The 20,316-nt window shown below is 35.9% G+C and overlaps 1 protein-coding gene across 1 annotated transcript in view; it reads right to left on the bottom strand.

Moving 5' to 3' along the window:
* ZDHHC4 (zinc finger DHHC-type palmitoyltransferase 4) overlaps positions 1-19,082 on the bottom strand; it is a 35,751-nt gene extending 16,669 nt beyond the window's left edge. The window contains exons 1-3 of the mRNA XM_044658224.1: positions 18,869-19,082; positions 10,218-10,348; positions 2,867-2,940 (exon numbers count right to left, since the gene is read on the bottom strand). Coding sequence (XP_044514159.1) covers positions 2,867-2,940; positions 10,218-10,340 — 197 coding nt within the window. The 5' untranslated portion in view covers positions 10,341-10,348; positions 18,869-19,082. The remainder of the gene's footprint in view (positions 1-2,866; positions 2,941-10,217; positions 10,349-18,868) is intronic.
* Positions 19,083-20,316: the final 1,234 nt, after the last annotated feature.

Genomic DNA, 20,316 nt, shown 5'->3' with positions numbered 1-20,316 from the left:
TGTTCCCATAGTCCCACCTTATTCCCTCTCCAGCAAATGGATCCCACAATCATCCCCCTTCCTTAAACCTGACAACTACAATCTCTTGCTATTTACTAGTTCCTTTGCTACTGCCTGCAAAAAAGACCAAGTCTTTCCCATCTTTAAAAAGTCCTCATTTCTTATTATCTCCTTGAATTAGTATCTTCCATTTCTTCTTATCAAAGCCAAACTCCTGGGAAAGGTTGTCTAGGCAACCACTTGGTTGCCCAGTGGATACAATCTTAGACTTGGAGTCAGAAGATCTAAGTTTGAATCTTGCCTCAAACATTTAGCTGTATGATCCTAGATAAGTTCATTCTGCCTCAGTTTCATCACCTATAAAATGAGGATAATAAGAGCACCTATCTCACAGGATTATTGTGAGGACAAAATAAGAGACTAAGTCAAGTGCTTTGCAAATCTTAAAGTGCTATATAGACACTAGCTATTAATATTATGCTCACTCCTTCCTCTTCTTCTCTCCTTACTTCTAAGTCCTTTGCAATCTGGCTTCAATTGCACTCAACAGAAATTACTCTATTCTCAGCTCCAGTCCCCTAATGTATTCTACTGTCAGTATCTTCTCCCAGATATATTAGGGAAAGAGACTACATCTGTAATTTCAATGGCATAGTGAACTCTTACAAGACAAAACTCTACCAATGCAACCAAGAGTTTTGGAGTTGCCTAGGGCACTGAGAAATTAATCAGCTTACCTAGGATTACACTGCTGGAATGTGTCAGAGGCTGAACCAGAACCAAGAACTTTCTGGCTCTAAAGCTAATTTCTCTGTCCACTATGCTAGTTATCTCAGACTCAGGTTGTTCAAAATATAATTCATTATCTTTTCCTGTAAACCTATCCCTCTAACTATCTATTTTTGTAGAGGACAACACTATCCTCCTGATAACGAAGGTTTATAAACTCAGAGTCATCAGTGACTCTTCCCTCACCGGCTATGTCTAATTAGTTGTCAGGTTTTATCAATTTTATTTTTACAACATATCCTACACTTTCCTTCTCTCCATTCATCATGCCATCACCCTAGCTGAGGCTTTCATAATCTCTCATCTGGAATACTGCAATAAACTTCTAATTAGTTTGCCTGTTTGAAGCCTCTCCATTTAAATATATGTATGTATGTGCATATTTATACATGAATATTTAATTTTGAACTTAAACACACCAAGATATCATTTCCATACCACAGAACACATTATTTTAAATTGTATACTTTTTAAGATATGCAAATTCTTATGTTCAAAATTGTACTGTTTGTTTAAACTTCATTTTGAGTATCCTTCCATTCTCTTCAGAGCATTTTTAAAAATGTTTCAATGGACCTCTTTTTTTGGACATCACCATTGGTAACAATCTCAATTCAAAACCAAGAGCAAGAAAGGGAAAAAAAAAACAAACCTTTTGTAACAAATAAGCATAGTAAAGCAAAATAAAAATCAACCACAATGTGGTTATATCCAAAATGTACATCTCTACAATCTGTGTACATCACCTATGTGTCATGGTTGGACACTGCATTGATCAGTGCTGTTTCAAAGTGTTTTTCTTTACAATGTTTATGCTCTTGCATAAAATTTTCTAGTTCTATTCACTTTCCTCTTTTTAGTTCATCATATCTAGCATTTTCTTAAATAATTTCTCTTGGTTTTCATAGTACAATATCCCACCACACTTATATGCCACAGTTTGACACTGTTATATTGCCTAAGAGGTTCTCTACTGCATCACCTTAGATTCCAGTTCTTTTCTCATTTTTTCTCTTTTAAATTCCCAAAATTCTTTAGGCTGAGGAAGTTTGTTTTGCTTGTGACTATTCCCTCCTCAGTATTATCCTATTTCCTAGTCAACCCTTTTTCTTGTTTCTTGGTGGAGTATGAGGAATTTCTATGCCGGTCTGGATATTTGTTCAACTCACTTTTGTTAGTTTCAGATAAGAGAGAGATTCTTCTGATACCCATTCTCCATTTCTTCTCCAATGCTTTTATACTCTTTTCATAGACCCTAATTATGAGAAGTAGACACCCCTTTCCTCTTTTTTATCACTAATCTGACCTTCCCTTCTTTTATCTTTCTTTAAGCTCTTAGAACAGAACCAACTCCTACCTCACCTTTCCCCTTTCCCCCAGGTCATCTGTTTTTCTTATTTGACTCAGTCAACACTCTCTTTAAGATGATGAAAGGACATATGTTTTTTCTCCTTCTATTAAAATATTAGCATTATATCATACAGCCCCTTCTGAATGCTCAAAAAAATTACCTTTTTAGATTTCTTTTGATTCTTGCATTTATACTTCAAGGTTCCTACTTAATAATCATCTTTAAACAGAAATGCTTGAAAGTCCTCTCTTCAAGAAACTTTGTCTTCTTTCATAGCTCAACTTATAAGATATTTGTTCTGTAAATAGTGTTCCTGATTCCTCCCAATGATTAATGCTCTTTCACACTTCAATTTTCCTTGTGTGATACTTATTTGTGTACATATTATATCCTCTCAGAAGAATGTAAGTTCTTTGAAGGCAGGGACTTTTAAATTTTTGTATCTGTATCTCCAGCTCCTATCAGAATTCTAGGATTTGGAAACATTTAATAAATAAATTTGTTGAATTGTACTCAATTGTTCGTGAACTCTTGACTTACCAAAAAAAAAAAACAAAAAACCATAAAATAAATTGGTTGGCAACTCTGAAAGTGCCAGCCTCTAAGAGAAGTCCTTGATAAAAAAAGTGACCAATCTATAAAAAAACTTTCACAAAGCCAATGGAAAGCAATAACTAGTAAATGAAGCCAAGAAGAGTATAAGTAAAAACTCCATTTAGTAAATACCGTGTATGGAAGAGGTGATGAAATACCCTTTGTGTAGCTCTTTGTAGCCACCCTGGCATAAAACGTGAAAATACCTGAAACACAAAGAAAAGAAAAAGAATAAGTGATGTTCAAATAGCACAAAGTTTATAAAGCACTAACACATGTAATTTCATTTAATCTTTGTACTCACCTAGTTTATTCTCATTTTCCTCATTTTACAGATAACTTCTCTGTGTCTCAGTTTCCTTCATTTAAGAGACTTGCCTGTTCACATAGCTAGTTATTTAGGAAATGGGAAAACCAGATTTTTCTAATTTCCAAGTCCCAGGATTCTATCTACTATACCACAAAGCCCAGGATTTAGCCTTCCCAAATCAACAAAATTTTTATGAAAGACTTCCCCTTAGTAGACTCTCTGGTTATTCAGCTTGGGATAAAGTATCCCACTTTCATTTCTCTTTGTAGCTATGAGTTTTTTGTTTTTATACCATTTTTAAGAAATAAATGCATTTATAAAGATGAAAAATGGGTGTGTGTGGTACAAAATTATGCTGAGACAATTCAATAAATATTGACCCAGAATCTCTGTAGGCTAACTTTTTTCCTACTGTTTTGTTGAGGAAGTAGTACATAACTACACAAGTAGGGGAATGGACTCTATAATATTACCAAAAATAAGATATCTTCTATACCTTCCACCATCAGAGTAACTTGTATGTAGTATTTAGTTATTTTTAAAATGTCTGTTTAAATGAAACAAATTGAGTGACTTCCAATTTTCTGAGAAAAATAACTTCCCCTGTGATGTATTAAGCCCATAATGCTGCCGCAACTGATTATCTCCTAAAAGCCCAACTCACTGTCATAGAGATAAGAACTTGAGGAAATAGCAATGTACAAGAATGTCAATCAAGGTAATGTTTAGCAGTGATTTTATAGGCCCTAAGACCAAAGTGGCAGAAACCAAAAAATGTTTATCAACTGAGCTCTGACAATAACAGACTGGATCAGTACTCTGGCCAATATGATGAAACTGATCCTATGAGTCTAAGAAAGAAATGGAGTGCCATATGGCTGTGGGCTGGGTCCACTTTGAACTATTGTGATATCAAAGACAGAAAAGAGTGATACTCCTTCATGATCCAGTACTACAAGAAGACAATATAAAACAGAACAAAAAAAAAATTGTACCTATCTGCTGGAAATGCTCCATGCACTATTACCCTAAGTATGCAATGAAACTTTAGGTATATAGGAAAACTTAAAGGGTACATGAAATGAACTGAAAACATAAACACTTTCAGTTTTGAGCAAGGGCTTCTCACTGCTTTATGTCAATAAGACTCCAAGTCACATAGCAACATCTTGATTGTTGCAGGACATTTATATTACTAAGAGTAATAAGTCAGACCAAAAAAGAAAGATAAAATCAAGAAGCTATTAAAATCTAAAGTAGGCAAAACTGAAGACTTTAAGATCATTAAAAATACTGAATATATTTACTCAATGGAAACTCTAGAAATTTTGCTTAATAAGACACTGAATGAGGAAAAGAGCAGCAATATCTGAAGTGATTTTTAAAAGGAGATAGGCATATTTAGACTGGAATTTTGAAAAGCCCTTTTTTGAGTATGATGGTATGAATCTAAATAGCAGACCAATTATACCAAAATGGAATAATTATTTTTTAAATTTAGCACTTGCTATATAACATCACGAACAAAATACACGTTCCCACCTTGCTTCCCCATCCCCCAGTATTTGACAGAAAGTATAAAAAAATTTAGCATCTGCATATGGTCTAGTAGCATCCAATGCCATGGTTAAGAAACAATGATGGAGCTAGCATGGAATATCATCAAGATTATTATCAAGCACTACTGTAGTGGAAATGACTTGGGAAAGCTATTAAAAATCTATAGAAAGGTACTAAAAATTTAGATAAAAATTCTGACAGTACATATAGTAGAAAACTTGAAAACTGGCCAATTAAAAACAACAACAAAAAAGAATCATGTGGGAAGGGATCTAGAAAACAAAGATCTATCAGAAATTCTAGATTGCTTTAATCAGCAAGTGAAAATAAAAGTCAAAAAGTCAGGATCATATGAGTCAAAGCAGCAAAAGCAACAAAATAAACAATTTCTTAAAAACATTAGAATACTAACTTTTATTAGCTTCTCTTAAAAATACACATTAGGGGCCAGCTGGTTGGCGAAGTGGGTTGAAAGCCAGGCAGTTCTAGGTTCAATTTTGATCTCATATTCGTCCCAGCTATGTGACCCTAGACAAGTCACTTAACCCTCATTTCCTAGCCCTTACCATTCCTCTGCCTTGGAACCAATACACACTATTAATTATAAGACAGAAAGGAAGGGTTTAAAAAAACAACATTAATATTGCACTTTCATTTTGTGCAGTTTAAAGTTTAAAGAATGGCCAAACCAAAACAAATTCTCTAAGATGTTGCAGTTTTCATTGTGATCTAAACAAAAAAGTTTTGTTTGAAAGCAGAAATTATAGTAGTGCCACACAAAACAAATATTTACAGACAGTATAGTCTCTAAATTATTACTTCTATAGAAAGATATAGTGTTTGGACGCAATTAGTTTTAGAGTGTACTCATCAGGCTGTTACTTTGCAAGTTTTTTTCTCTTTTTAATTCAGCACAGAAACTTTTCAGTAAATGTTAGTTTTATGATTACTATTTCAAAGAAAAACTTGGAAAAAATGCTAAGTTGGCCCTTTCATAAATTATATTTCTCATATATTTTGAGCAATTGTTAGTAAGATTTAAAAACAGTTCTCCCCAAATGATAATTAGGATTTCAAGTTCTTACACAGTATTTTCTAGTTCTGTAGTCAGTTTGTGCTAGAATTATAAGAGATCAAATGCAACATGCCACAGGATGAAGATTAGATTCCCTATACTTTTCTAAAATAAATGAAGGCTAAATTATTATGTGTTTTTCATAATTCTTAAGTTGTATATATAATTGCATTACTCTAAAAATGCTTTTGGAATTGATGTAGCAATCTAGAGGGAAAGTTTATGTACTAGAGACAACTTTAAACTTTCTAATCACATGAGTATTCTAACACTTTTAATATCAATAGAAACACCTAACAAAATAACAGTAATTAACATCTAACACATAATTAAGACAATGGCTATGAAAAAAGTTATTTACATATTTGCAAAGCAAATGCTAAGGTTCAGAATGAAAGCATACAGTACTAAAAATGAAGAAAACAATCTGAAAAGCAAGAACATACAAATTTTAAAAACATGGCACATTGCATAGAAAAATAAGTGTTTCATTAACACATGCACAAAATCAACAATATCTGTATTGCTCTTTCAACCTTAGGACTGATGAAGAAATGTGAGCAGTTTATTTTCTGTTTCTTGTTTGGGAAAAAAAATCATATGCCAATTTTAACTCCATTGCTAAACACAAAAAAACTTGTGTTTTGTTTTTTTTTATCATTAAAAAGCTGCAGAATAAAAGGTCTTCAAAATTAGCTATAAATCAATGTTTTGTTAATTTTGCATTTTCATTTTAAAAATGTCAAGTATTTCAGATTTCAAACATTGATTTAATATAGCAACATGTCATTCCAGCAACAAATAGAAAAGATAATTGCATAGTTGTGACAAAACACTAAAAATGACTATAGGGATGACAGACTGAAAAGAAAAGAAATATACTGAGCTGTTTTAGCTGTTGAAAACAGTTAGTCATGGATAGATACTAGTGTAAACCTATAAGGAAAAACAAGTCAACATTAACCTTTTTTAAAATTAAAAATAGGACAATGTAAGGAATAATTTGTAACATACTTCTTTAAAAATAATTTTAATAAGGGTCAGCTAGGTGGCTCAGTGGATTGAGAGCCAGGCCTAGAGATGGGAGAGCCTAGGTTCAAATCTGGTCTCAGACACTTCCTAGTTGTGTGACCCTAGACAAATCACTCCCATTGCCTAGTCCTTACTGCTCTTCTGCCTTGGAATCAATGCACAGTATTGATTCTAAGACAGAAGGTAAGAGTTAAAAAAAAAAAAAACAAGGGGCAGTTGGGTAGTTCAGTGGAGTGAGAGTCAGGCCTAGAGACAGGAGGTCCTAGGTTCAAACCCGGCCTCAGCCACTACCCAGCTGTGTGACCCTGGGCAAGTCACTTGACCCCCATTGCCCACCCTTACCAATCTTCCACCTATGAGACAATACACCGAAGTACAAGGGTTTAAAAAAAAACAACCAATAATTTTAGTAAGGAATAATGAAGTTTAAATTCAACTTTCCTATTATATATCCTTTTTTTTTTTCATGTACAGCAGGTAAAGTTCTCCAAGATTCCAACTTGGCATAAAATGAGCAACTACTTAACTCACATTTTGAAACACTTTCCCATATTAAAAAAATTCACTTTTCCTTGGTGTTTTCTGAATATTGATTATCTTATAAAAACAAATCTTCAGAAGTAGGTGAATAAAGGAAATCAAAAATCATCTTCCTCAAAAATGCTGGCATTCAGGGGCAGCTGGGTAGCTCAGTGTATTGAGAGCCAGGCCTAGAGACAGGAGGTCCTAGGTTCAAATATGGCCTCAGATACTTCCCAGCTGTGTGACCCTGGGCAAGTCACTTGGCCCCCATTGCCTACCCTTACCACTCTTCTGCATTGGAGCCAATACACAGTATTAAAAAAAAAAAAATCCTGGCATTCACTACATTCACTATTCAGTCAGAAAATATGCAAACAGAATATGGAACCATTTTTTTCTGTAAATGCCACATCAAAGTTCCTGATATAATCTGGTCAGAGCACATTAGGATCAAAAGGTGATGGAATCTTTTTTTTTTTGTATAAACTGCGTGATTCAAAGAAAAGATGATTCTGAATTTCTAGAATGTCTTCTTTGGCACCGAATTAATTTTGCTTGTTTTTTACAAGAAATTCTTCTAGAATTGACCATGGCTGTGAGGCTCACACCTGGCCTCAAATTTAGGGGTTTATGAAATATATTTTTATATATCTCAGCAACATCTTAACAACAAAATGAAGGCAACTCATAAAGCATTTCATATAGAACATTACCAATACACCACCAATCTATAGTACTGTCATAAGGTATTTTCTGATCACTTCTGGTACAAGGGACTCTGATGTTCCATAAAACATTATAATTGTGTCAGATACAGCATGATACATGCTATTGAGTCCAAAAAAATGTTCTGACTTCAAGTCCCTGTATATTATTTTTATGGATGAAAGTAGACCAAAGCACTGGCTTTGTATGCAGTATAAAATCTGGTTCTGTTCTGGAAAAGATTGTTCTTTTTGTAAGTTAACATTAACATCAATTAATAAAATCAACATTAACAAAATCCAGAACAATATTAAGTTTTTCAATTCTCTGGAATGAATAATGTAATCCAACAAAAAAAATAGATGCTCTTTCAAGAGCATATTACATTCAGTCATATATTTCTGCTTTTCCCTCTTCAGACATTTTTTTTTCTGCAACACTCTCTGACAGCATAAAACTTTCCATCTAAATTCTTTTTAGCAAGAAGCACTTTGCCAAAACTGTCTTTTCCAATAACTTTTAGGAAATCAAAATCTGTTGGTTTGGCATGAGAATTTCTACATGGTTCCAGATTAATGTCCTGTGAGGTAGAATGTTGACTGGTATCATGGGCTGTCCATTTGAAGATCAAATGAGAATTCACATAAAGTGTTTTATAGATCTCAGAATGCTATGTAAATGTAAGCTATTAATCTTACTCTTATCTTTCCTTCAAGGTGCTGTCTCAGATGTTAAGGAATTCTCCATGAAAACCCTCTCTTAATTTCCCCAACTAAAAGTGATTTCTCTCTCTTCTAATTTTTCTAGAGCATTTTATCTGGATTTCTCCTTTGCCTTTCTCACATTCTATTTTGTATCTTTTTGTGTACATGTTGTATTCTCTATTTTAAATATAAACTCTTTAAAGGCAACTGCCATTTAAAAAAATCTTTGTATGCCTAGTGTCTAACATAATGTCTTATACAAAGCAGACAAAAAATATTTGACAAATTAAATGCAAGTCCAAAACTTGTGATCTCATGGTCAGAGATCTAGATGTGGAAATAAGCTGTATGGAAGTGATAACTAAAAACAACTGAATATAAGCTTGATAAGATCATCAAGAAAGATGCTGTCAAGATTCCATGACCTCTGGCACAGATTCCTTTGACCATATGGAAAGGCTCAGACTGTGTGATCATGGATGCATGAAGTTGTCAATGATCTTGTAACTCAGAGCCATTTTTGCTCAGTACCCAAGTGTGTGCCTTACAGTATGGCCAAATGCAGAATGCAAGGGAATATAAATGGGTATATTCAGAAAACCACCCAGGTAATTAGATTCCTCCTAAATGTAGTCTTCTTGCCACAAAAAAAAGTCTCACTTGGCTCTTTTGGTTTCTTCCTCCAAAGATATACAATTTTAACACCACAGTGTCCTAGCACAGCCTAAAGATGAGCCACGACTCTCCCTAATTTTATTGGTAGCCTAAAAGAGTTAAACTCGGCTATTGACAATAGTTACTTGACTGCTTTCCTGCCCCAAAGATTGACTGCCTTTTCCTGATTTGGGTAATAGGCAAAGAGAAGGGAGAAGGAGACTAAGGACAGAATCTTTGGTGGAAAGCTTCCACAAGCCAAATAATTTTTAAATTCACACTACAAGTATAAGATTTTTCAAAAAGATAGTAGAATCAAACACATTTAACTGCTAGTAGAAGCAGTGACATATGACCTGAAAAGCTTGAGTGCTATTTATACTTTGCCAATGTCTTTAAGCAATATATCACTTCTGAATTTCTGCCATCTGTACAAAGAAAATAACCATACCTGCCCCCTATTTCAAAAAAAAATGTTATGAAAATGAATGAAATTTTCTGAATTCAGATAGCTTCTTTGGAAATCTGAATCACTAAGATAATAAATGAGAAGAGGTAGAGAATCAAGCTTTCTCCTTAATAATTCCCTTCTGAGAAACAACATTAGAGGAGATCTGAGAAATATGGCTGAAAATGAAGCCAGAAAAGTCATTGTCTAACACTATTTCCTTAAATCTATGAGACTATTTTTGATGGAAAATATTCTATTATATTAAAGTAATAAAAAAATAAGTTTCATTATGTGCCATTTCCACCCTTAGCTAATTTTATATAAATATATTCTACATATTAATATATATGCAATGACAGAAATAGAATTTCTTTAGCCCTAAGAAAAAATTGGTATGATCAAGAACAATTATTTAATAAGCTCATTAGAAAATATACTTCTCCCAATAATGTCTATGTTTGATCTATTACCTGTGATCCATCTGTCATGATTTCTCCTGCCAAGGAATGGCTCCTTTTGGAATATACACAGAGCAGTAAAACACCAGTCAGAACACAGACCAAGTAAATCAGGAAAAGAACTAAAAAATCCATTTTGAATGCTACAACAAAATAAAGACAAGAATGTCAGTATTTCTTATTGGAATAGTTACCAACTTTCTGCATGCTGAGACAATGGCAATTCACTCCTCAGGACTATTTTTCTTCAGTCTTTTGGGATGTGTCTCTGTCTGTCTGTCTGTCTGTCTGTCTCTCTCTCTCTCACAGCACCTGAATTCTTCTTCTATCCACCCCAAAGAATTTTTGAAATCTATCTGAGGAAATACCTTTATGGAAAAAAGTTCTCACACCACTGATTGGTAGTCACCTTTCTCTGAATTTAAAAATAGAATAAAAATTTTTAAAAAGTAAATAACTCTTTTACTTATTACAAAATGTCTTATACAAAATAACTAGCAAAAGGTAGAAAGTAATAGTTATCATTCTACATTGTGGGGGTTAGCGACACAGGACCCCCATGATCTGGAAAATTCTTATAAAAAATTTTGGCCCTCCCTTTACACCAGAGAAGTCTGAAGTTTTTCTTTTTTCTTTATGGGGTTTTTATAAAACCTTATTGTAAATTTTGGGCTAAGTATGTGTTTCTGAGTTTCTAAACTTTCTCTGTATCATCTGCTGGCCTTCACATGTCATCTGTAGCTTTCACAAAACTCTTCAAAAATTCCCATTTAATTTCTTATGCCGACCCATGATATATAGAAACCATGTTGGATAAAGTCATGATGTGGATGGGATAACTGTATTCAGTAAAAGATGTTCCAGAAGGATACTTAATACTTGAGTTATCAGCCAAGTGTGATCTAATTTTGAACCATAAAACTAGTCAATTTGAATTATGAACTAATTCTGAGACAGTGGTCACCCATGGTAACTAGCAATCTGAACAAAGAGCAATCCCATTTGACACAATGGAATTGAAGGCTCTGAGAGAAACCTAAATTGGGACCACAGCCATTCCTGAAACCATACACAACCACCATTTCCCAACTTTAGGGTTTTACTTCTTTTTGCCTATTCTGTGGCTTAATCAACAAAATTATTAAACATTTACTCTAAGCATAGCAATATGGCTAACCTAGGTAAGATGGGACAAGAAGTATAAAACATATACAAATGATATAATATAAAGTACATAAGGGGGGGGGGCAGCTGGGTAGCTCAGTGGAGTGAGAGTCAGGCCTAGAGACAGGAGGTCCTAGGTTCAAACCCGGCCTCAGCCATCCCAGCTGTGTGACCCTGGGCAAGTCACTTGACCCCCATTGCCCACCCTTACCACTCTTCCACCTATGAGACAATACACCGAAGTACAAGGGTTTTAAAAAAATAAATAAATAAAGTACATAAGGGAAAGAGAGAGATCCAAACTGAACTATGGGAAAACTGAGCTTTCATAAACACAGTATTAGAAATAGCAATTCACTAACAAAGAATTTAAATTGTTTGGTTTAAAATCTAATTGTATTAGAAAATTACTTTTGGTCTTAAATCTAATTGTATTAGAAAAGCTACTTTTGGTCTTAAATCAAAGCCTAGAGTAAGGTGGGCAGAAACTATAACATTTATAGACGCACCCTGCCCCCCAATTCATTTTTTAAAAATTTAACTCTCAATAGCAGTCCAAGACACAGTAAGATTCTAGAGATACTAGTTTCTTTGCTAAAACTTCATCACCAAATGGCATCTTCTAACTACTCAAATTGCCTTTTCACTTAATTCTTATGTTATAATTCAAAGTTCCCAGGGGGAGCTGGGGAGCTCAGTGGATTGAGTCAGGCCTAGAGACCAAAGGTTCTAGGTTCAAATCTGGCTTTAGACATACTTCCTAGCTGTGTGACCCAGGTCAAGTCATCTAACACCCCCCCACACACACACATTGCCTAGCCCTTACCACTTTTGCCTTGGTACCAAGTATTGATTCTAAGATGGAAGGTAAGAGTTTTAAAAAAAAAAAAAAAATTCCCATCTGGATCCAGTCTTTTCATCTGAAATGCTTGAAAAATTCTCCATGCCATTAAAAATCCATCCTCCCCTCCCCCATAATGTTCTTGTTTTGCATCTTGGTTATGTCTTTATCTTTTCCTTTTACTTAGTAAAATGACAAGTCTTATATGATCCTGATAATTGTTCCTTGATATTTGAATTGCTTCTTTCTAGAAACCTTTTTTTTTTTTTAAATATAGAAGTTCTGGATTTTTACTTTTCCCTGGAACTTTTTTCTTTGGGGTTTCTTTCAGTAGGTAATTGGTAGGTTCTTTCTATCTTCATTTTGTCCTCAAGTTCTTGTGATCTATCTGATCAGTTTTTATGATTTCTTGAAATGAAATATATACTTTTTAAAAAATCTTCATAGTTTTTAAGGAATCTATTCTTCTATTTTTCAGATTTTTAATCTCTTTTCCTCCCTGTTTTATGTAATTGGTCATTTCTATTTAGTCTAATCTAGTTTTTAATTAGTCTATTATTTGGGTAAAGTTTGCCATTTTTTATTCTAAACTATTTTCCTTCTGAGTCTTTCCTCCAAAACTTTTTATTTCTTTTTAAAAGATTTCTTGCTTCATTTATTCTAGGTATTTATGTAGTCAATATGGAAAATCCATTTTTCTCCTTTTGTATCTCTTTGTATTTGCTATTGAATTTTGGATGTTTGGCCATTTTTGGAGATAATTTTTTTCATAGTGGTGTTCCTCAGTTCTTTAACTGGTGCTTTATGCCAAGGGCAAGCTTCTGGGGTGATTGGTTCTGCTTGGTCTAGATTCTAGTTCTTACTTCCACATCCTGGATTTAGTGGCCTTTGGATCATGGAGATACAGAATACTGGGTATTCAGAGCTCTCAGTAGTATCTTCAGACAGTGCTAGAGACCTTGAAACTTTGGTGTGTCCCAGCCTGCAGGTTATGTGCACACTGGTCACTGTTGCTTCTTGTTGCTTCTAAGGTCCACCACTGTAAGTTTCTGACTATCCTAGAACTTTCTTGTGAGAGATCTTTAGTGCTGCCAATTCTGAATACTACACTTCAGTCTGCTCATTTATCTGGTCACAATGGCTTGTTTGCCTGAATTTTTAGTGCAGCTGATCTTTCTGCCTCCATTCAAGCAGCAATCTTGGCCAGAAGTAATATTTGCTTAGATTCTGGCAAAGCATTTGATAATGTCTAATGCTATGTTTGTGGAAAAGATGGAGAGATACACACTAGTCAATATTAATAGTTCAGTTTCATCTTTCAAGATCTCTAGTGGAATTCCCCAGGGATCTGTAGTTAGCCCCCTGTTATCTGACATTATTACAATGAACTGGATAAAGGAATAGAATGATGAATGTAGTGATGAATTTCTTAGTCATTAATGCTTCTATATCAAATAACTATATGTGTGTGTTCCACTTTATCTATGAATATATTGTATCCCCTCAGTAGATTGTAAGCTCCTTGAAAGCAGCTACTTATCTCTCTTTTTCTGTTTGTATCTCCAGGGCCTAGCACAGTAACTGGAATAAACAATTCATTTGATTAATGTTCCTGATTGACTAAATATAGCTAACACATTGGATGTCAAAGTTATGATTCAAAAAGATTATTAACAGGTTAGAACATTAGGCTAAATCTAATATGATGAACCTGAAATAATAGTGGAATTTTTTAAAAATCAACTTAGTAAGTCTGAGGTGTAGTATGTATATATAACTGGAGAGAAGTATGTCTGAAAAAGAACTAGAGGAGACAAATGTTATATGGCAGCCAAGAAAGTAAATGTCATCTCAGACAACACAGTCAGGCATCAATCAAACAATCGAAAAGTATTTATTAAATACCTACTAGATGCTCAACTGTGCTAGTTGAGCAATATAGTATTGATGTGTTTTTTTCCCAAAGAGTTAGAAAGTAGAGGTTTGGAGGGATGGGAAATTGCACACAAAGAGGCAGAGGAGATGTTCTGAGTAGGCTCTGGTATTCTTTTGAATGGCAGGAAAGGATGTGCCAAAAACTTATAGTAGGTTGAGGCCAATTTTCATTCACTTCTCCAGCAATCACCATAGCTCAGCCCTGAAGCAAAGTCCCAAAGTTGAGTTGATAAATTCTCCCCGGGAGGGAGAGGTGGGGTGTCTCTGGAGTCTCCTAGTCTAATAGGGAGAAGAGAGCAGAAGTCAAGATGCCTAGGTTGGGTAAGTCCTGGTAGATAGCTAGATGAGAAGTGAAACACTGTCTAGGCTAACTATGGAATCTGAGAATGAGGAAGTTATAGATTCTGCTCTGGTTAGATCACTTTAAAGTATCATAATTAGTTGCAGGTGCTACTTTTTCTCAAGAACTTTGATAAGCTGGAGAGCATCCAAAGAAAGTAACCCAAGTGGTAAGAAGGTTCTAGTTCATACCATTATTAATGGTTGAGGGTTCTGAGAATACTGAGCTTGGGGAAGACTTAGGAGAGACATGATAGCTCTTTTCAATATCTTAAGGGCTATCACATAGAAAAGGGATTAGAATTCATTTCTGCTTGATACCAGAAGGCAGAACCTCCAAAGGGTGGATATTTCAGACACAAATCGAAACTTTTATATCATCTAAAGAAAAATATCGGGGGCAGCTGGGTGGCTCAGTGGATTGAGAGCCAGGCCCAGAGATGCGAGGTCCTGGGTTCAAATATGAAATCAGACACTTCCTAACTATGTGATCCTGGGCAAGTCACTTAACCCCCATTGCCTAGCCCTTACCGCTCTTCTGCTTTAGAACCATTATGCAGTATTAATTCTAAGATGGAAGGTAGGGGAGGGGAGGGGAAGGAAGGGGAAGGGAGGAGAGGAGAGGAGAGGAGAGGGGAGGAGAGGAGAAGAAGAGAAGAACAAAGAGAAAAGAATCCTAATAATTAGTTATCCCAATATGAAATGGGCTCATTCATGAAAAAGTGAGTTCTCTCTCCTATGAAGCTAATGACTACTGCGGGATTACTGAACAAGGTACTTAAATGAAAAAAAGACCAATATATGAGAAAAAAATGGCAAAACAAAAATGGGGAATAAAAATCTAAAAAGACAAGAAGAACAATACAATAAAGAATAGAAAATCTGTTATAATCACCCATAACTCATATTAATAGGTATGGCAGGTGATCAACTCCATGAAATAAATTCAAGGAAATAAGGAAGTTTAGCTCTACATTGAAAAGGTACAGTGATACAGCAAAGGGACTATGCTGGAGAAATCCATGTTCAAATTCCATTTAATAGCTATTGCATGACTATAAGCAAGTCACCTAAACTCCCTGGACTCTAGTTTCTTCAGATATACCTGAGTACTTAAGTACTTAAAGACCTATATATATAGGTCAACATTAATGAGGCAGTATGGTACAGTAGAAAGAGTACTGGACTTTGAACCATAAGAAACCTAATCATGAAGGACAAATAGATAGAACCTGGTGAATATATAAGGTATATCAAAGAACGTGGCACACCTAAGGAAGGAGCTTTGCCCTGGTCAGACCACAAATGCAATAGTTTATTTAGCCACATTTTGGGAAGGACAATAGAGGACATTCAAAGGAAGACAACCAAAACTGGGATACCTAGAAACCATGCTATGTGAGGTTCAATTAAAACAACTAAAGATCCCTTCCCACTTTTTCTGCCTTTTACCACTCAAAGTTCACTTAAATCAACTTCAGGCAATTGCCTACTATATATATGCAGCACTATGCTAGGCATTTGAAATAAAGTTATAAAATATTGGTTTCCCACCCAGAAGGGCTTATACTAGGGCTGTGGAAATGAAAAAGATAAAAAATATAAATAATACAAGGAACAAGTATACAAGATCATGTCTAAAACAACTTTATTGAATTACGTTATTTCAATTTTTCTAATAGGCTTTTGTAATTTAGTCTGGGGACTTAAACACTATTTATAATACTGTTTCAAAAGAAATATTCTTTAACTCACAAACAACCAGTTACATATAAAATCATTTTATGCTAGAGATTTCTGATTTGTTTTGTTATGAAATTACTCTTTAAAAGAAAGCCTTCTTTCCATTATAAGAATGAAAAGTAGAACAAGTCCTTATAACAGCCCCCTCTAACCTTTCCAGTCTTCTTTTCTTCCTATCAAGTACCCTAAGATCCACTGGACCCAATCTTGGCAGTAGGAGCATTTTCTCTAATTATTCCAAATTTGTTTTCTCAACTCTGCCTGACTTTCCTAGATTCCTTTAAATTTTAACTAAAATCCCATCTTCCACAAGAAGCCTTCCCTGAACCCCTTAATTCTAGTGCCTAGCCTAGGTAATTATTTCCTATGAATCCTGCACATAGCTTACTTTGTCTTTATTTGGTTGCGGGCTGTCTCTTCTTAGATTGTAAGCTCCCTGAGGGGAGGAACTATCTTTTGTCTCTTTTTGTATTCCCAGAGCTTAGCACAGTGCTTGGCAAATAGTAGGTACTTAAAGTTTCTTGATTGACACTTGGGTTTTCTTTTTTTTTGAAAGTCAATGTGGCATACCAAATATAATGGTGGTCTGGGAGTCAGGCTATGGTCAAGTTCCACCTCTAATTAACAATGGGCTGTGTAATACTAGCCTAGTCACTTTACTTCTTCATACCCCAGACAACTCTCTCAAACTTTTAAGTTGCAGGGATGCATTTGTAAAAAGGGTTTTCCCCTTTCCAAGAATTCTGGAAATCAAAGATGGCAAAGGTCCTATCCCAATTTTTTTACTCTTAGGACAATTGGGGGGGGGGAGATTGGGTTAAGGGGAGAGGGAGAGGGAATGCTGGGCTCCCTATATCAGGCTTAAAGTAGTTATTTTCTAATTTGATTCTTTCCACTACAATACTACTCTGCCTCAAAATAGTTGATGTGCATATAGCACGTTCAGGTTTACTAAACACTAAAATATTTTCCCATTTTATATTCCCAACAATCCTACTAAGTGAGCAGATATTTCATTGATTCATTTTATAAATCATGATATTGAAGCTCAGGAAGTTCAAGTGTCTCCCTTCAAGGCCCAATCAACAACTCCAGCAAGGCTTCTTTTACCTGCATCTGCAAAGAACCCCACATTGCCATATCCCCATGGTACATAGGTAGTAGTTTTGAGTTTGTTTTCTAAAGCCTTTAGGAAAGCAAATCTCACATTAGTAATTAAACCTTAAAAAGCTAGGTAACTGATTTGTATTCTGGAAAGTGGTTCATTCAAGGAAAATGTAAACCTTAGTTTAGGATTTCATTGAATGCAGCACTTACTAAGGGGCTTTAATAACATTCAGTAAATATTCACTTTCAATTAGCAGACTATACAAATGACACAACTGGCATTGTGATATTGTCATTTCTGACACTAGGATTCTTTTTTAGCCTCAAGTGTCCCAAACCTATAGCTGCTTTTGGATAGTTCAATTTGAAAGTTCTTAGAAAAAGAAAAGATGTCAAGTCTTAATGTTAATTAAGTTCAATTAAGAAAGCAAGAGTAGCAACAGTTTCTATATTTCTAAGTGTTCTAAGGTTATAAAATCAGACCACCTTTAAGAGTTTAGGTCAGTGTGGACCTCCTGAAGAGCAGGGCGGGGTAGCAAACTTTCTTATGAGGGGAAGAGGTAGGACCACTTAGCCTAGAGAAGCTTCTCTCTGGCTCAAAAACCCTTATTTGCCTTTACTTGGACTACTGTAATAGCCTCCCAACTCAAATTGCTGTAACCACTGTGTCCTCTCCAATGTATTCTTGACACCACTATTTATGTAAAAGTCCTTCCTTTCTTGACAAATCCATATTGTCCAAATACTGTTCCTAGTATAGTCATCTTTTACTCAAAAGCTTCAAAGCATTTGTATTGCTTAAGAAAGAAGCTCAACAGTTATCCAACTTAACTTTTTTGTTTTATCTCAAGATACTCTTCTCTTAATTATGCTTCAGCCAAACTAGCGTTTTCTTTTATCCCCTAATTTTTTCACCAGCTGCAGTAGTTATTTGTCTCTGTTTTAACAATTTCTCTTCTGAACTTAAACACGAAATAAAAAGTGCATTTCTATATGCGTAGTATAAGCAGAAAAATGATAGCACATGAAACTGCAGGTCCCTAAAAGATCAGCTTGTCTTTTAAAAATTATTTTTCCATTATCATTTATTTTCTCTCCCACCCAACTCTCTCTCCCCCTCCCAGAAGAGGAAAAAATCTTGTAAACAAAGTATAATCAAGTAAAACAAATCTCCACATTGACGATGTCCAAAGATTTGTCTCATTCCGCCTATTCCATCACCTATCAGGAAATGGGCACTTTTCCTTTTTAAATGTATTTCAAACTGTAGCTTTTCAAAGCTGTCCTGGGTTTCTTCCTGGGTTCGCTGCCACTCTGATACCTTGCTCTGGTTGCCCAAAGGTTAGGGACGAGCAGCTCTCCTTTACCCCTGAACCCTCACCCCGAAAATTTAACTTGCTCCCTTCGGGACTAACAGGTGGCGCCTCCTCCAGGCAGCAGTAGCCTCGACCTCGTGTCTCTCTGTCTCTGTCTGTTTCTCTCTTGTCTCTGTCTCAACCATACCACCCCCGTCCCTGGCTAGCACACACAGTACCTGGCTCGGAGGAGGAGCTTGATAAAAGTTTACGGGAGTAAATTACGTCAGAAAATAAGCTGAGCTTTCAGTCAGGGCTCCGTAAGGGTCTGAGGGGGTGGCCTGGCGTGGGGAAAATGAGAGCTGTTACAGGGCCGCCCGACGTGGTGAGGGACTCTGAATTCCCACAGGCCGGCCTTCATTCCGGGGGCGAGCGGAAAAGAAATTCAGCGTAAGCGAGTAGTTACGAGGAAGAAGTGGGAGGGAATGCTCTAACACGGAGCGTGCGCCAAAGTTGGCGCCGACCAATACGGAGCTAGTCCCGGACTCTAGCGCGAGAGCTAGGATTTTTACGGGAGAAAAATCGTACGAAGCGCGTAACCTCGATTAGCCCACTGCGCGTGCGCGGAAGATTCGCGTCTTCTTGGTCGTGAGCACGCAAATACTGCGGGAGAGGAGGGGGCTAAATATGGAGCATGCGTGGGCCAACAGAAGAGTGAATGGGGAGAGGTGGGTCTTATATGGACTACGTACAGACCAGGGAAGGGCTTTCCTTCCACAAGTACTTCCGTACTGGCCTGGATCCTCCAATTGAAAATGGAGTCTTAGGTTTAAGGAAAGCCAATCAATTGTAGATAGGATCCATTGTTGAACATCTTGAGGCAATCTAGAGATCATTGTATCCGATGCTTGGAGATCTATCTGATTTCCTCCTCAACAGCTTACACGCCTTTTTCTTTTCTATATTTGTGTGTGTGTGTAAATCTGGAAGATGAGGTAGTTTTTAACTGTACTTGTTTCCTCATCTAAAAATTGTACTTCCTAATCCAAACATGAAAGACCTACCTAAATGAGCTTTTTTTTTTAATCACCCTAGTAACAAAACGTCATATCCTATCTGTTGATCACAGCACCCAGGCACCAGGTGAGGGAAGAGATTGTTGAGATTGACATTGTCAGCTGACAATTAAGCAAGCCCTGGAGGAAGTATTCTTACTGTACTCTTTGTAGGGTGGGGATGAGTGAAGAACAAGATTAAGTAGACCAGAGCCATGTGACTTCTGAGGCATGAAAGACCTACAGCATAGTGAACTGGGATTCCAGCATAATACCCACCTACCATCAGATCTAGCTATTTGGAAGTTGGCATTACCTCCAGAGGAGGAGAACTGAGCAATGGTGGCATATCTTCACTAGGACTGTGAACAACCACAAAAAGGATGTAGGAATACTATTGGTAATGGAGGACAGAGGAGAAGGGGATACTTGTCAGGGACAGAACTGCAATGGGATAATAATAGTAAAAATAGTATGTATCTGGGACTTTAAGGTTTGCAAAGTGCTTTACATATACTATCTCTTTTAGTATTCACAACTAAAGTAGATGCTTTATAATCTTAGTTTTACAAGGGAGAAAATGGAGGCTGTGAGATTAAATGATGCCAAGAGGCATTATGTATTCAAAGCAG

Source organism: Gracilinanus agilis, chromosome 1 (genome assembly GCF_016433145.1).
Source record: "Gracilinanus agilis isolate LMUSP501 chromosome 1, AgileGrace, whole genome shotgun sequence".
Taxonomy (NCBI): domain Eukaryota; kingdom Metazoa; phylum Chordata; class Mammalia; order Didelphimorphia; family Didelphidae; genus Gracilinanus; species Gracilinanus agilis.
The sequence above is the reverse complement of the archived record's forward strand: the minus strand, read 5'-3'. Positions and strand labels throughout refer to the sequence as shown.